The sequence below is a fragment of the Petromyzon marinus genome, chromosome 14, assembly GCF_048934315.1.
Source record: "Petromyzon marinus isolate PM22_M1 ecotype Great Lakes invasive population chromosome 14, UKy_Petmar_22M1.pri1.0, whole genome shotgun sequence".
NCBI classification, from domain to species: Eukaryota; Metazoa; Chordata; class Hyperoartia; order Petromyzontiformes; family Petromyzontidae; genus Petromyzon; species Petromyzon marinus.
The window spans coordinates 7,002,576-7,015,378 of record NC_133680.1 but is presented as its reverse complement, the minus strand read 5'-3'; the positions used below and the strand labels follow the sequence as shown (position 1 = coordinate 7,015,378).

Sequence of the window (12,803 nt, the reverse complement as noted above, 5' to 3'; positions counted from 1 at the left end):
GGGGTGGTGGTCACAAGGGGTGTGATGACCTAGAGCTGTTTTCCTGTAGGTCGTCGGACACCACAAACTCCTGTCCGGATGGACGCGTCACCACCTTCCGGCTACGATGCAGCCCGGAAAGCACACAGATTGATGACATCGCTGTGCCAAGGTAGAAACAAAACATGGGCACGTTATAAATTAACCCCCCCCCCCAATGTTATGAATTGTGACATATTTGACGTAGCTAGTAAATTCAAACATTAATAAATTTTTGTGTGTTTTTTCTCTTCCTTGCTCAAGACAGGTTTGCCCAATCCATTAGGCTGTATTTTCGATTACCATTTCACTTGCATCTCATTTGCATGAACCGTAAATAACTGATTCTCACATGTGCGATTCCACGTACGTATTGTGAGCACATGAATAAACGTAATCAGTGGATCGATGAATCATTCCATGCCCAACAAACAAAGTGCATCTTCTTTGGTTCTTTCGGTAAAGTCACGTAGAATGAGAATAAAATAATAAATTGATAAAATAAAATAACACAATAATATTTTAATATTTTAATATTTTATTGTGTTATTTTATTTTATCAATTTATTATTTTATTCTCATTCTACGTGACTTTACCGAAAGAACCAAAGAAGATGAATCCTTGCAGTCACGAAAGCTTTAAATTGAAACAAAGTGCAATTACGCATTATATTCCTGGCGGGAGGAGGGGGGGCAAGGCAGTTTTTGCATCGATATTTGGTTCTTATTTTGCATTGTTGTGTATTTCAGCAAATGCCCTGAAGGAACCTGTGACGGATGTACATTCCACTTCTTGTGGACTACTCCAAAAGTTTGCCCGCTCTGCAGAGAGGTTGACTACAAGCAGGTCACCGAGTCTTGCCAGGGCGGCATAGAGGTAAAGCGACATTAGCACTGCTTAAAACAATACCCCTGGGCTCCGGGAGGGCCATCTCAAACCCTCCGTCTCCATATACTCTATTGAAGTGTGCCTGGGATGCTTGCAGTGTCAACAACCAGGCTCATTTAGTTTTAAGAGTGCAAAATAAGCCGTAAAGGGGAACTATCTAAAATGAAGCAGATATGCAAGAACGCTTGTGCTTTGTTATGATCGTATTTTATTACTTGCTGAAAAATATATTTTATTTTGTATAACAATTGCAGAACATGAATCTAGATTGATAGGCTAAGTTGCAAATGTATGATTTGAGGTATTCATCACCAAGTTCACACTACAGTGTTAAAAACCATGGCAGAGGTCTCTAGACTTTGAAGAGGAGTGTTTTTTAATTATGAATTTCAAATCCGATTTATATAAAACAATAATTCACTGGTTCGAAAGGCTGTAATTTTTACCCCCATCTGTAGTTCGAATGCAGTCAGCACATACTGAACATCAAACATTTTAATAACTTCCAATATAGTGAAGTCATCAGAAAAGCTCACGGCAAATCTAACACACTTAGACACGCGGTCATAACGTTGCGTGTCTATGCACACGCGTGTGTTGAATTTGTACACCGTACGTAGCCAACCGTGCTAATCCGAGGCGCTAACCTCGATCCGTATGACTTCAATTCGTGACTCCGGAAACCTCAATCTCGCACCCTCACCCTCATCTTTGCAGAGAACGCACTACGAGTGGAAGGCGCCAGGCCGCTGCACGGGCGGAGTGTCACTTCCGCCCGAGACGAGAAATGTGTGTATGGACCTGAGCCTGTGGCTCAAGGTGGGCATCGGGGGCTCCATCCTCGTGGCTGTTGCCCTCGTATTTCTCACCTGCCTCTTCTGGAAGAAGAACAAGAAGTGAGTGCTCCGATTCGGGGGGGAGACCCCGTCGCGGCCCACGTACGACCGGCGTCCGCACCTCTTGTGGTGGTACGGCCGACGGTCTTACCCCTGGGAGCTGGTGCCCCCTAGGGAGGTGGCGGTTTTGTCATGCAGTTAGAGCGGTGTTCTTCATTGGGCCACTGGCAGACCCTGGTAACCTTTAGTGCGGCCCGTGACGTGCGGCGCCTGACAATACGCAACATGTGAAAACGCCCATCGTGCTGCTGTCAAACCCAATGGTTTAAAATGTGTGGCGGCCCTCACACTGATGGTGTCTTATCGGCAAAAGTGGCCCCCCTCTGAAAATTTGTGAAAAACACTGATGTAGAGGATTTGGCTGTTATAAATATCCACGCAATCAAACACTTAATTGAGCTATCATTTGTGGCCAGGTCTCTTCCGAAGAGCTATATAGCTCAGCGGGTCTTACCTGGTAAGAAAATAGTTTAGTTTAGGTTAATGCTGATAAACATTCGTTAGGACATTACAGTGAAACTTCTTGCATTAATTTGTGATCTTGATGTTCACAATGTTTATTCTTCATTGCCGTGATAGACTTACGAAAGGTTCTGTTATCTCTGAATAATGAATTCATCCTATATCCACATGTTTTTTTTCACAGATAGAGGACTGATCCAGAAGTGGTGCCAAAGTTATCCTATCAACTGTGTTTATTGGTGGCTAAGCTGATTCCAGTAGTGCTAAATTCATGCTATTTTATCTGCATTTTTTTCTGATAAGAAGAGTGACTCGGAAGTGGTGGCAAAGTGATCCCATTCTTTATGTTTTCCATGGATAGCCGCATGGATGTCTAGAGTTATTGTCGTGAATAGGTGTGGATAATATGATCTGCTATGATGCCTCCCATATCAATACGGATGCGAAGACCACCTTAGCATTTATTGTAAGCACGCAGTAGTAAATGAATACCAACTAGGACTCTGGGCAGTTCAGATTACGTTTACATGCACACCCGCATCACTATCTGAAAGCTGGCATCTTTCAACTGATTCAAATCGATTATCGTTGCATCAATCGTTGTCTCGTAGGCCGCTCGCACGTCCCTGTGTCTGCCACGTCCCTGTGTCTGCCACGTACATTTAACGCACGTGTAGTATGACCGCGGCTCCCTCGATTCCATCACACCCTTCATGACTGATGTGGTCTGCAGACCAGTGTCACTTGATGTGTATGTATGCTTAACTTCTTTCCCACTGTACGTAGCCAGCCGTGCTAATTGGAGGTGCGGGGGGAAGGACAATAGACTAAACACAATTACCCTCCCTCTGCTTCCACCATGACTGTGACCCCTGACCCCCCTTCACCACATTTCACTCATCTCAATGTGACCCCCGCTAGCCACTTGAGAAAAGACGGCTATATCTTCAGTTTTTCTTTTGTAGTAGCCTGTTTGGAGATATGAGCCATTCAAATTTTTACAGTATGGATTTCCACTTGTGATTGTATCGCTTTGATGTTTAAATTATGGTTATATTGATTGACCACATTTTTTGTTATACATTCATGGTAATCACATTCTTGGAAAAAGATTATTGGATTAGGCTATTTGAAGTGTATATCAGGCAGGAGGTTGACGTAGTGGTACCAATTGTGCCTAGCAGCAAAGATGAGCCTTGTTTCAATTGCCGAATTGGGCACCTTTCTATGTACGTTCTCCCCCTGCCCTGCATGGGTTTCCTGCCACAGATATATTCAACATACTTTGTATTTGGTGTTGGCCATGAAGTCCAATGCAAAAATATTACCAGCAAATGACTCATTTGGGATAACACGCAAAAACATCGACGCCTACTGAGAAACTTAGTGAGCAAACACTGTTGCTTGCATTGTAAGTCCAAATTCATGATTATTATAATTAATATCTGGTGAGTTTGGCTGCATTCCAGGTGATGTGGTCATAGGATTTTAACCCCTTTCCATTCCGAGACGTCTGCAAGTTGTAGGGTGGGTCTCGTTCACCTCTGATTCTCGTTACGCCCAAGCTGCTCGGTGTTAATTTTATTTAGAGAGGCGTAGCGCCGTTTTTTTTTTAAAGACATTCTACTCATTGCAGAGAACTGCAGCGACACGACCACACTCTATGATAGCATGTGCAACATGCCCTCCTGCATGGCCTTGTGGGAGCCTCTGTACCGATAGAGTTATTTATTTAAATTTTCCTTCCAGATTAGTTTTGACGATGTACACGCACGTCCTCGGAATGGAATCGGAAGAAAAACTGATGACGTGCGCATGCATCATCGGAACGGAAAACGGTTGATTCACTATTCTCACAGAATTTCACCCGAGTGGACGTGATGAACGCAAGACCGTGCACGGCACGTCCGTGTTGTCCGTCCTGCGCAGGCTGGAGTACAAGTACTCGAGTCTGCTGATGAATGGCAGTGCCAAGGACGGGGGGGAGCTGCCTGCCGTGGACAGCTGCGCCATCATGGAGGGCGAGGAGGAGGACGTCATCTTCGCGAACAAGAAAAACAAATCCTTCTTTGGGAAATTAATGAACAAGAAGAAGGTGCCTTTTACCACTAGAAAATTCACAAACTTAGCATTGATATGTTCGTAAGCATTGCGAACGCGAAATACTTTCACCGTAGCTTAGAAGTGTGCGCTTTGCGTGGCAAGTCCAAAATACTTGTGTTTTCATTCTTTAAGCGGAAATGTTTTACACAAAATAATTGCTTGTGTAGTCCCATTTAAATAGCTACTTATGTTGTTAGTTTATATACTCGTAAATCCAATTGGCCAAAGACTCAATGCAGCCCCTTTGTTAAAAGCTTTGTGACTCATTGACGCTTTTCTGGATAAAGGGCATTAATTATATATTTATTGATTTAGGGTATAATTTCATGTGGTTGGTGATTCATAAATTGTGGTTGAAATTGTACTTTGAATCACAATGTGAAATTCACTATCACTGACCACCACAAATTCACCACCACAACCTCTTGTATGGAGCTGAGCATCAGCTGGGGCTCGCCGTTGTGATTTTCTCAGTTTTACGGCTCAAAAACACATTTACGTTCCAGAATCATGGGCCTAACATGCACAAACTTTTTGCCTCTTTACAGGATCCAGAAGAGGTGGAGTTTCAGTCTGTGCAACTGCAACTGAAGTCTTGAGTCATAGGTGCGTTGCAAGTTTACATAAAGGTGTGCACTTTGTATTTGTCAATTGACATTGGTTCGTCCATTGCAGTACGAGGCATCGGAATGTTTGCTTTGTTGAACGTTGTAATGTCATGCGGTAGACCTTGCAGCGTGAAAACTCTTTAACAGCAGAATTTTTTACACAATCAAAAGGTTGATTTTCACGGTCAATCGAGTTACTAGATATATGCATCAGGTGGGACTTTATAATTCCATTAAACCATTTAGAGAATAATGTAGAGTGGTGTGTAAGCTGTATATTGTTGGTGAGTTCCATACATGCAAAGTTTGCTGTATTTTAATTATGTACAAATAACACACAGAATATCAGAATCCAAATATTTATTTAGACTAGAGGAATCCGATGACCGATAAAGCTCTTTCACAGTTGTCCAGTAGGGGCGGTTAAGAACGTTACAACAACAAACAGTACAAAACATGATAGTAGTGCAACGTACACGAATAATATACAAATCAACCCAAACATACAAATACAATACTAAACCATCCCCATCCTACCAGGCAAAGCCCACTGAGGTATTCACTTATTTTTCAGAAGCGACCTGGCCACAAATGATAACTCAACAAAGTGGCCCCATCATTTGGACATTTACAGCACCAAAATAATCGCAATGCACGCTTGTAAATGTGGAGGGAAAAACTGACAGGATCCGGAGAAAAATTCCCCGCGACCACGGGGAGAGAGACACGCAAACTCCAATTACACAGCAGGCGTCAGGGTCGGGATTGAACCCCCGACCTCCTGCATACCAGGCGAGGAAGATTACATCTCGATATCGTGGCGTCCCTTTAATAGATAAATTAGATCTATAGCCAAGATCAAGCATGGTCAGTCCTGAGGATATGTTATATGGTATGCTGATGGACAAGTTGCACTGTTTTTATTTGTATAATAGTCTGTACAAACCCTTGTTAAGTCTGTACGAAACAGTGGTGTTTATGATAAATAACACATTATAACATGTGTTATTGCAAATGTTAAGCCATTGCAAAGAATGTGGGGTGTAGTGGTAACTACTGACTCCACTGTGGGATTATGTTTGCATATTTTATGGGTGTAATGTTAATGCTTGGTTAAATTAATAATAAAATTTTGGCCTTCGTCAATACACATCTGGATGACTTTTCTGTGCCATGTCAGTCATCGGGACTGTTTGACGATACTTCACCTTTGCCGGCCAGTGAGGGTTCGTGATGTGGGGACTGGTTGACATTTCACTCGCCTGTGACGTTAGCCACGGCTGGAAATCAAACTCAGGTCACTGGGTTAGCGGTGCAATGCACACACCGCTGCACCACCGCTCCACTCCAATACGACCGGGTTGTGGAACGTAATTCGCTTGGCATATAAAACAAATTACATATGCAGAACAAAACTAGGAATATAGGATAAGTGAATTTCCCAGTAAAACGTTATGGTTGGATTAACACTCATCTGGTATAAAGTCACGAGAGAGTTTATTTTTCCCCCAAAACATCCTTCCTACCTTACCATGAATTAAAACATTATGGTCCTTATTATACTTTACACTCAAGGTACCGTTGTTTTCGTTAGGGTATGATACAAGGAAGTTAAAATATTGAACTAACATGGTACGTGTAAGCTTGCAAGCCAAGTTCACTATGTATTGCTGAGCATTGTTTAGCTATAATCAGGAAAGGCTGTTCATCATACATGGTGTAAGTCAAGAATGGTTCCCCCAAAAGGTAAGTCTTCACATACATTGGGGTTATTTCTGTGCTACCTGTAATAGACAATGTGAGTATTAAAAATGAATATACCTGCACAGGTTTAATATTGCAGTTTAAAAGGCAAAGCAGCTCATTTAAGCTTCGTTAATAGAATGCTTTCCAATTGATAATATAATTGGGCCATACGGCATAAGAAAACTGTGTGTTGTGAACCCTCCTCAACTTAACACAGCCAATAAATAAAGTTACCACGTGAACAACAGACGTGCCAATTTACCACTTTAACAAACTAGTGTGCTTGAGAAGATTGCACAACTTTTTACAATTCACTACATTCACTACATTGTGAATTGCCCTCTCACTCACGGGTGGTGTTACTGAAGCAGTAATAAGGGGGCCATCCATTTAGTACGTACGCATGGAGGGGGGGTAACCCAAATGCGTACGCTTGCGTATGGGGGGGGGGTCTACTGACTATGTACGTACGCATAGGAAACGGTGGGGGGGGGGAGAGGGTGAAGCCTCGATAATAATTTGTCTACATTGGCCTTCAAATGAGCCACAGTTCAGTTTCTTCAGCTGTCGGACAACAAGTACTGCCGGGAGAAGTGGGACTGTGGGAGAGGTGTCACTTGTGTGCCACCGTGCCCCTGACTGCAGCTATCACGCAGCCCAATAGTCTGGCGGCCTGCCCCATGGGTCACACATCCTGCAATCTGGACTCCTCACTGCAGACTGCCCCTGGCTCAAGGTTTTAGCTGCCGCAGGCCAGTGTCAAACGACACCAGCGCATTCACGCTAAGGAGTCTTCTGACAGTGATAACAATCAAAAGCTGTACGATGATGATGATGATGACGACGCCAGCGACGCTGTGGATCTTGAGACGGTGGCCCAGCAGACTGCAGCTATCACGCTGCTGTGCTTCAGCATGACACTGCGCCTGTTGACGAAACCCCTATAATGCGTCGTCACCTGTTCCACTGGGTTCAGTTGGCGTTTGAACCGAGCGGACACCAGACAAACTTTTTAAAGGTACGCAATTTAATTATTTAATGCAGCCGGCGGTGGACTATCTGTTTGCCTAAACGCGTTAATTAATATTATTAATCCTTGATCGTTACAGCGTGGATTAAATATCGGCCGTTCTATACGTAGGTGGGGTGTAAAAAGTCCGCGTGCGTACAGGGAGGGGGTGAGGGGTCAAGTTTGGACAGATTTTTGCGTACCTACAACATGAATGGCCCCTATATACGGACGTTTGTTCATCACGTTACTATATTAACTGGCTGTATCGGATGGAGGAGGGTTTATGACAACACACTTTACACGAATGCGGCGATCTGAGCCAAAATTCAACAATGAATCATAAACATTGGTCGCGAAAGCCTACTACGGGTTGAATTGGTTAATGTTAGTTCACGCATTCATTTATGTTTGAGTTTTAATACGAAGCAATGTTTCCATATCAGATGTTGCCTCACCTGTCCAGGTTATATGACTCAAATCAGGGCTTCGTTGCTCATAGAATATTTTATGGGAATCCCCAAGACCCCGGACATTAATTTTAAGTATAATTTGGAATGCAGTAAGGTCTAGTGTAAGGCGAAGTTTTTTTTGAGCAAGCTAGTTTGGCTTGTCAGTCTGCATTGCTTGCTGAGCATATCGCAGTGAAACAACGTGCATAGGAATCAAGCGATTACATCGAATAATCGATGCATCTGATTGTTAATCTAACGACGTGCGGATCGAATCGTTTTCGATCGGTATGTGTTGTGATGAGCGGATTCACACCACACCTGCAGCCACCAGGGAGAGGCCACCATTACACGAACAATGTAAAACAAAACAGATGAGATTATTGAATCAAATCGTGACTGAATGAGTGACGTAGCTTGTTTGGCATGGGCCCTGATGCAAGGGGTTAAAACGGGGCCCCTTGTCCCATTCCTATCCTGAATCTCAGCGGCCTTGGGTCCCTCCAGTCTGTGGGGCCTGGTGCAGTTGCACCGCCTGCACACTGAGTAGCTATGACACTGCTGAGTTGCAAAGATGTGCTGCATCATTCCCCCCGTCCCGACTCTCTGAAGCACCAACTTTTGTGCACTTCTGCAAAGTAACCAGCAAGCGGCACTGTGTCATCATGGAACACTCAAATCCACGTTTTTTTTAAGTCCCTACCTCATAGGTACGTCATACAAAAATCCTGGTAAAGGTATTTTATATAAATACATAAAAGCATGTTGCAACAAATGCTGTTTTGAGTAATGTTGGTGTTTCATATCGTTGTAATGTAGTTATGCATTTTACAATTAATATTTGTGGTCTATGGAGGATGATACAATAAATGTTATTGTGAAACATTTTAATGCATGATTAATGTCGTAAATATTTTTGCTGTTAAATATTTCCGGCAGATTAATATTTTTTTGGCACCGTCTCATTATCCACACAATGCTCGTTATTCAACATCTACCTTTGACCCCACCACCCCTGTCTGGTTTTCATAATACATGTGTGAGCGCCTTTTTCCACGTCATTAAACGTTCTGTTTACTTAACAATAAAGCAATGTGGACAAACTGTGCTGTCTGTAGATGTCCGTGTCTTTCTCTGTAATTATCGGGGCACAATTATACGTATTGTTTATTCTGGCACCCGTCTGTGGTCCAGTTTATTTTTGCAGATAATTGTAAAAGCATTTTAGCGCCATTGTTGGTCTGATGCGCGTTAATTTATAACTCAAATATTCTAAACTGCTCCGTTTTTTTCTGTACATTACTGTCAGGCTTATTTAGATTTTGTTTGTTTTCAAAACAGCTCGTTTCGATTGGAAGTCATCGTTTACGTTGTTTATTTTACATTTAAATTCGTTGTTGTTTTGTTTGTTTTTCAAAAATTTGTTAAACTGTGGGAACGAGCTTTAACCCCCCCCCCCCCCCCCCCAATTAGATGTTGTAGAGTTACAGTACTGTTGTCAGTCTACTGTTGGATGAGGGCCTACCCACATTGTGTCAATCGTAGGAAAATACGATTGACACTGCGCGAGTCTTTGCAGGTTGGTGAAGGAGAGGCGCCCCACTGATGTTAGCCGGAGCCAGGAATCCAACTCAGACGGGCAGGTTCATAGCACAGTGCACTAATCACTGTGCTACTCCTCCCGTTTTTGGTAGAATTAAATATATAAAAAACTGTATTTAGCATTGTTTTTTAGTCTCGTAATTTTGGTTACAGTTTTGTATTTACTAATTCGGCAATGTGCTTAGTATAGTTACATTTTCAATGAAATAATGTTAGTGTTGTTTCAATTATAGTATAGTGAAATTCCACATGAGATATTGCCAAGTGTTATTTAAGTGCAAAAGATGACTCTCAAACCCAAATGGATTGTAATCTGTGTCAAACTGTTTTCCCACACGCTGGATTATATGCTGCCCCATGCATTCAAAGGATTCATTTTATTTAACATCGTAAATTATAAGCAAGCTTTGTGCTCCCTATTCTCATAGGGCTGTCCACCCTTGTTAAGATTGAAGACGGGAACATACGTTTGTGTGTGTGTTTTTTTTCTTCTTGTGAGCAGTAAATGTGCTTTAAAAGTTGCTGCGTGTGTTTTGCAATGCCTGAAACAGCACGTTCGTACGTTCACATGCCTTCTGTTCGTCTCAAAAAAGCCGTAGGAAGAAAATAAAAAATCGGCTGGTGGTCACCAGGGCAAAGCTTCACAGAGGAACGATATTTATCAGCGTCCCACACTCATAATCTCGGCCCTTCATCGCGCACGGGGAATCCAAAGGGACCCCAGTGCATGGGCATATATATTTTTTTTTGCCCAAAACGGCTTGGACAAAAAGCGAGTCTTAAGCCTTGAGCTGGTGTTGACGGGAGAGGCCGCGTTTGTTGAGCTCTCTCTTCTGGTGAGAAGTTGGGGTCAATCGGCAGGATAAGAGGGAGACATGCCGCCACACTGGCGTATTGTTTTGTGCTTTCCAGAATTCCTGCTCAGGTTTTTTTTTTTTTACAAGTCCTTTTAAACTGCTGCTGACTTCAGATGGTATGCAGAATTTGATTTGGGGGGGGTGGAAAACCGAACAGAATTTTCCCGAAAGTTTTCTCAATTCTGTTACATCAGTTGCTCCTAAAATACATGCTGGGTATGTGGAGACTTTAAAACCTCCGCAAGCAGTCCCCAAACAGGTTTTGTATAACACCAATTTTATAATGGTCCCAATTAAATCCCTCTTCCCACGGATATAAACGTGGCTGTTTCAAATGTGTAGCAAAGGCAGCACGTAGTTTGAATCTGAAACGCAGGTAATGGGGCCAGGTGTTTCCAAATTCCTGCTCGGGTTGCATGGTAGCTAATCCTCGATATGTTTGCGCTTTATTTTGTGAATTGGCTCAGATTATTTAAGCTACTGGATTATATAAGGCCAGTTACTGCCAATCAAGACTGCTTGGTTGTGAAAAGGAACATGTTAAACCTTCACGAAATTTAATAGTGGTGAAATACTACAATAGTGTTCATTCTGGAATGTCATTTCAACTGGTCTGATTTAGTTATACACATTTAACACATGTCTATTAAATTAATTCAAATAAACTTACAGTGATACCTACGGGTTAATTGGTTTGGAATTCATTAGTTTCTTAGCTGTGCTCATTGTGGCCATTTTCTGAGTTTGGGGAAAAAAGAAAAACCAACATGATGGAGTGTTTCCAGGACAATTCCTGCCAATGTCTTTGTTTTTTCTTCGCCTCAAAATCTCACGGCACTTGATGGCCATATTAATTTGTCCAAATATTCTTGTCATTGGCAAACTTTGATTTATTTTGTAAGCAGCACCATGGAGGTACCGATGATTTAGTACATGTATAGTCCATAAGAATACATTATTTTATTTTAATTGAGAACTGCCGTGTTGTTTGCCTCGTATAGATATTAATACCATGAATGTCCTCATATTGTGTGCAATTCTTCCAGGGTAGCAGTTGAAAAAAATTAATAAATGCATTAACTTCCCAACCCGCATTTCCCTCGACAACTCTGTCCACCCAGCAGTATAAATGGGATACACCACTGCGGATCGATCGGCAGGCTGGTTGTGATGGGGGAAGGTGTGGGTACTTCCATCGACATTCTTCCAAGACGTCCGGACAGCATGCAAGTGTCGATCAAATGCCCTGTCGTGGGGCTCTCTGGAGCTCCTTCTAGTGGGGGCTCTTCTGCCAGCAGTCACATGATCAAGGCATTTTGTGGCCGCACCTTTATCCTCCGCAATACTGAATATTAGTCATTGGCATCGTGAATTTATGCCCATGGGTTGCATTAGTATCTCAATGCATGCGTTTACAAAATTGTGCAATGTCTACTACCCATGTACTGTGCACACATCTTGTATTTATTTCACATTTCTCAGAAGAGAGACGAGCTCTGTCAGTAGGATCTCACTTGGTTTTAATAACACGTGATAACTCTGGAGTTTGTTGTCATTGAAAAAAAAATACTTTCATGAGCATTGTTTTGCTTTTCATATCTGTCTTTGGGAAAAAACTAAATCAACATACAGTTTGATAGAAATATACATTACTTAAATGGAAATGTATACTCTACCCGTTGGTATAATAAGTGTTTGATCTAATACTTTTAATTAGCTTCTCATAATGGTGAATTAAACCACAGAATCAGAATCTTTATTGAGACAGGAGGAATCCGATGAGCTATAAAGCTATTTTTCATCTGTAGTCTTGTAGTACAAAACCAACCATTGCATATGAATTTGAAAACGTATTGACGGAGAGATAGATGCCATTCAAGAAAACGTGTACGATCGCTTGCCCTGGGTTGTTAGTCGCTGCCGTAAGTATTTGCACGGTCACACTTACCTTTCTGAATAATTTCATTCGAGGGCATCTCATTAAGTACGCTGCTGACCCAAGATGAGTGCCGGACCCTTGACCTGACCTGCTCACGCCGAACTGATTTTGTAATGCTTTGGAGAGCGCACCTTTGATCGGATGCCAGCTTCGTATATTTTCTCGTCGGCTGCGCACATGCTGCCGAGATAATCGTTTGGCCGACATGGGTTAGTGGCGGCG

At 42.4% G+C, this 12,803-nt stretch overlaps 1 protein-coding gene across 1 annotated transcript in view; it reads left to right on the top strand.

Moving 5' to 3' along the window:
• The window catches only part of LOC116942371 (endosome/lysosome-associated apoptosis and autophagy regulator family member 2-like), a 43,988-nt gene extending 34,701 nt beyond the window's left edge, over nt 1-9,287 (top strand). The window contains exons 18-22 of the mRNA XM_032954181.2: nt 50-151; nt 769-895; nt 1,625-1,803; nt 4,195-4,360; nt 4,917-9,287. Of these exons, the coding sequence (XP_032810072.2) occupies nt 50-151; nt 769-895; nt 1,625-1,803; nt 4,195-4,360; nt 4,917-4,967 (625 nt within the window). The 3' untranslated portion in view covers nt 4,968-9,287. The remainder of the gene's footprint in view (nt 1-49; nt 152-768; nt 896-1,624; nt 1,804-4,194; nt 4,361-4,916) is intronic.
• Nucleotides 9,288-12,803: the final 3,516 nt, after the last annotated feature.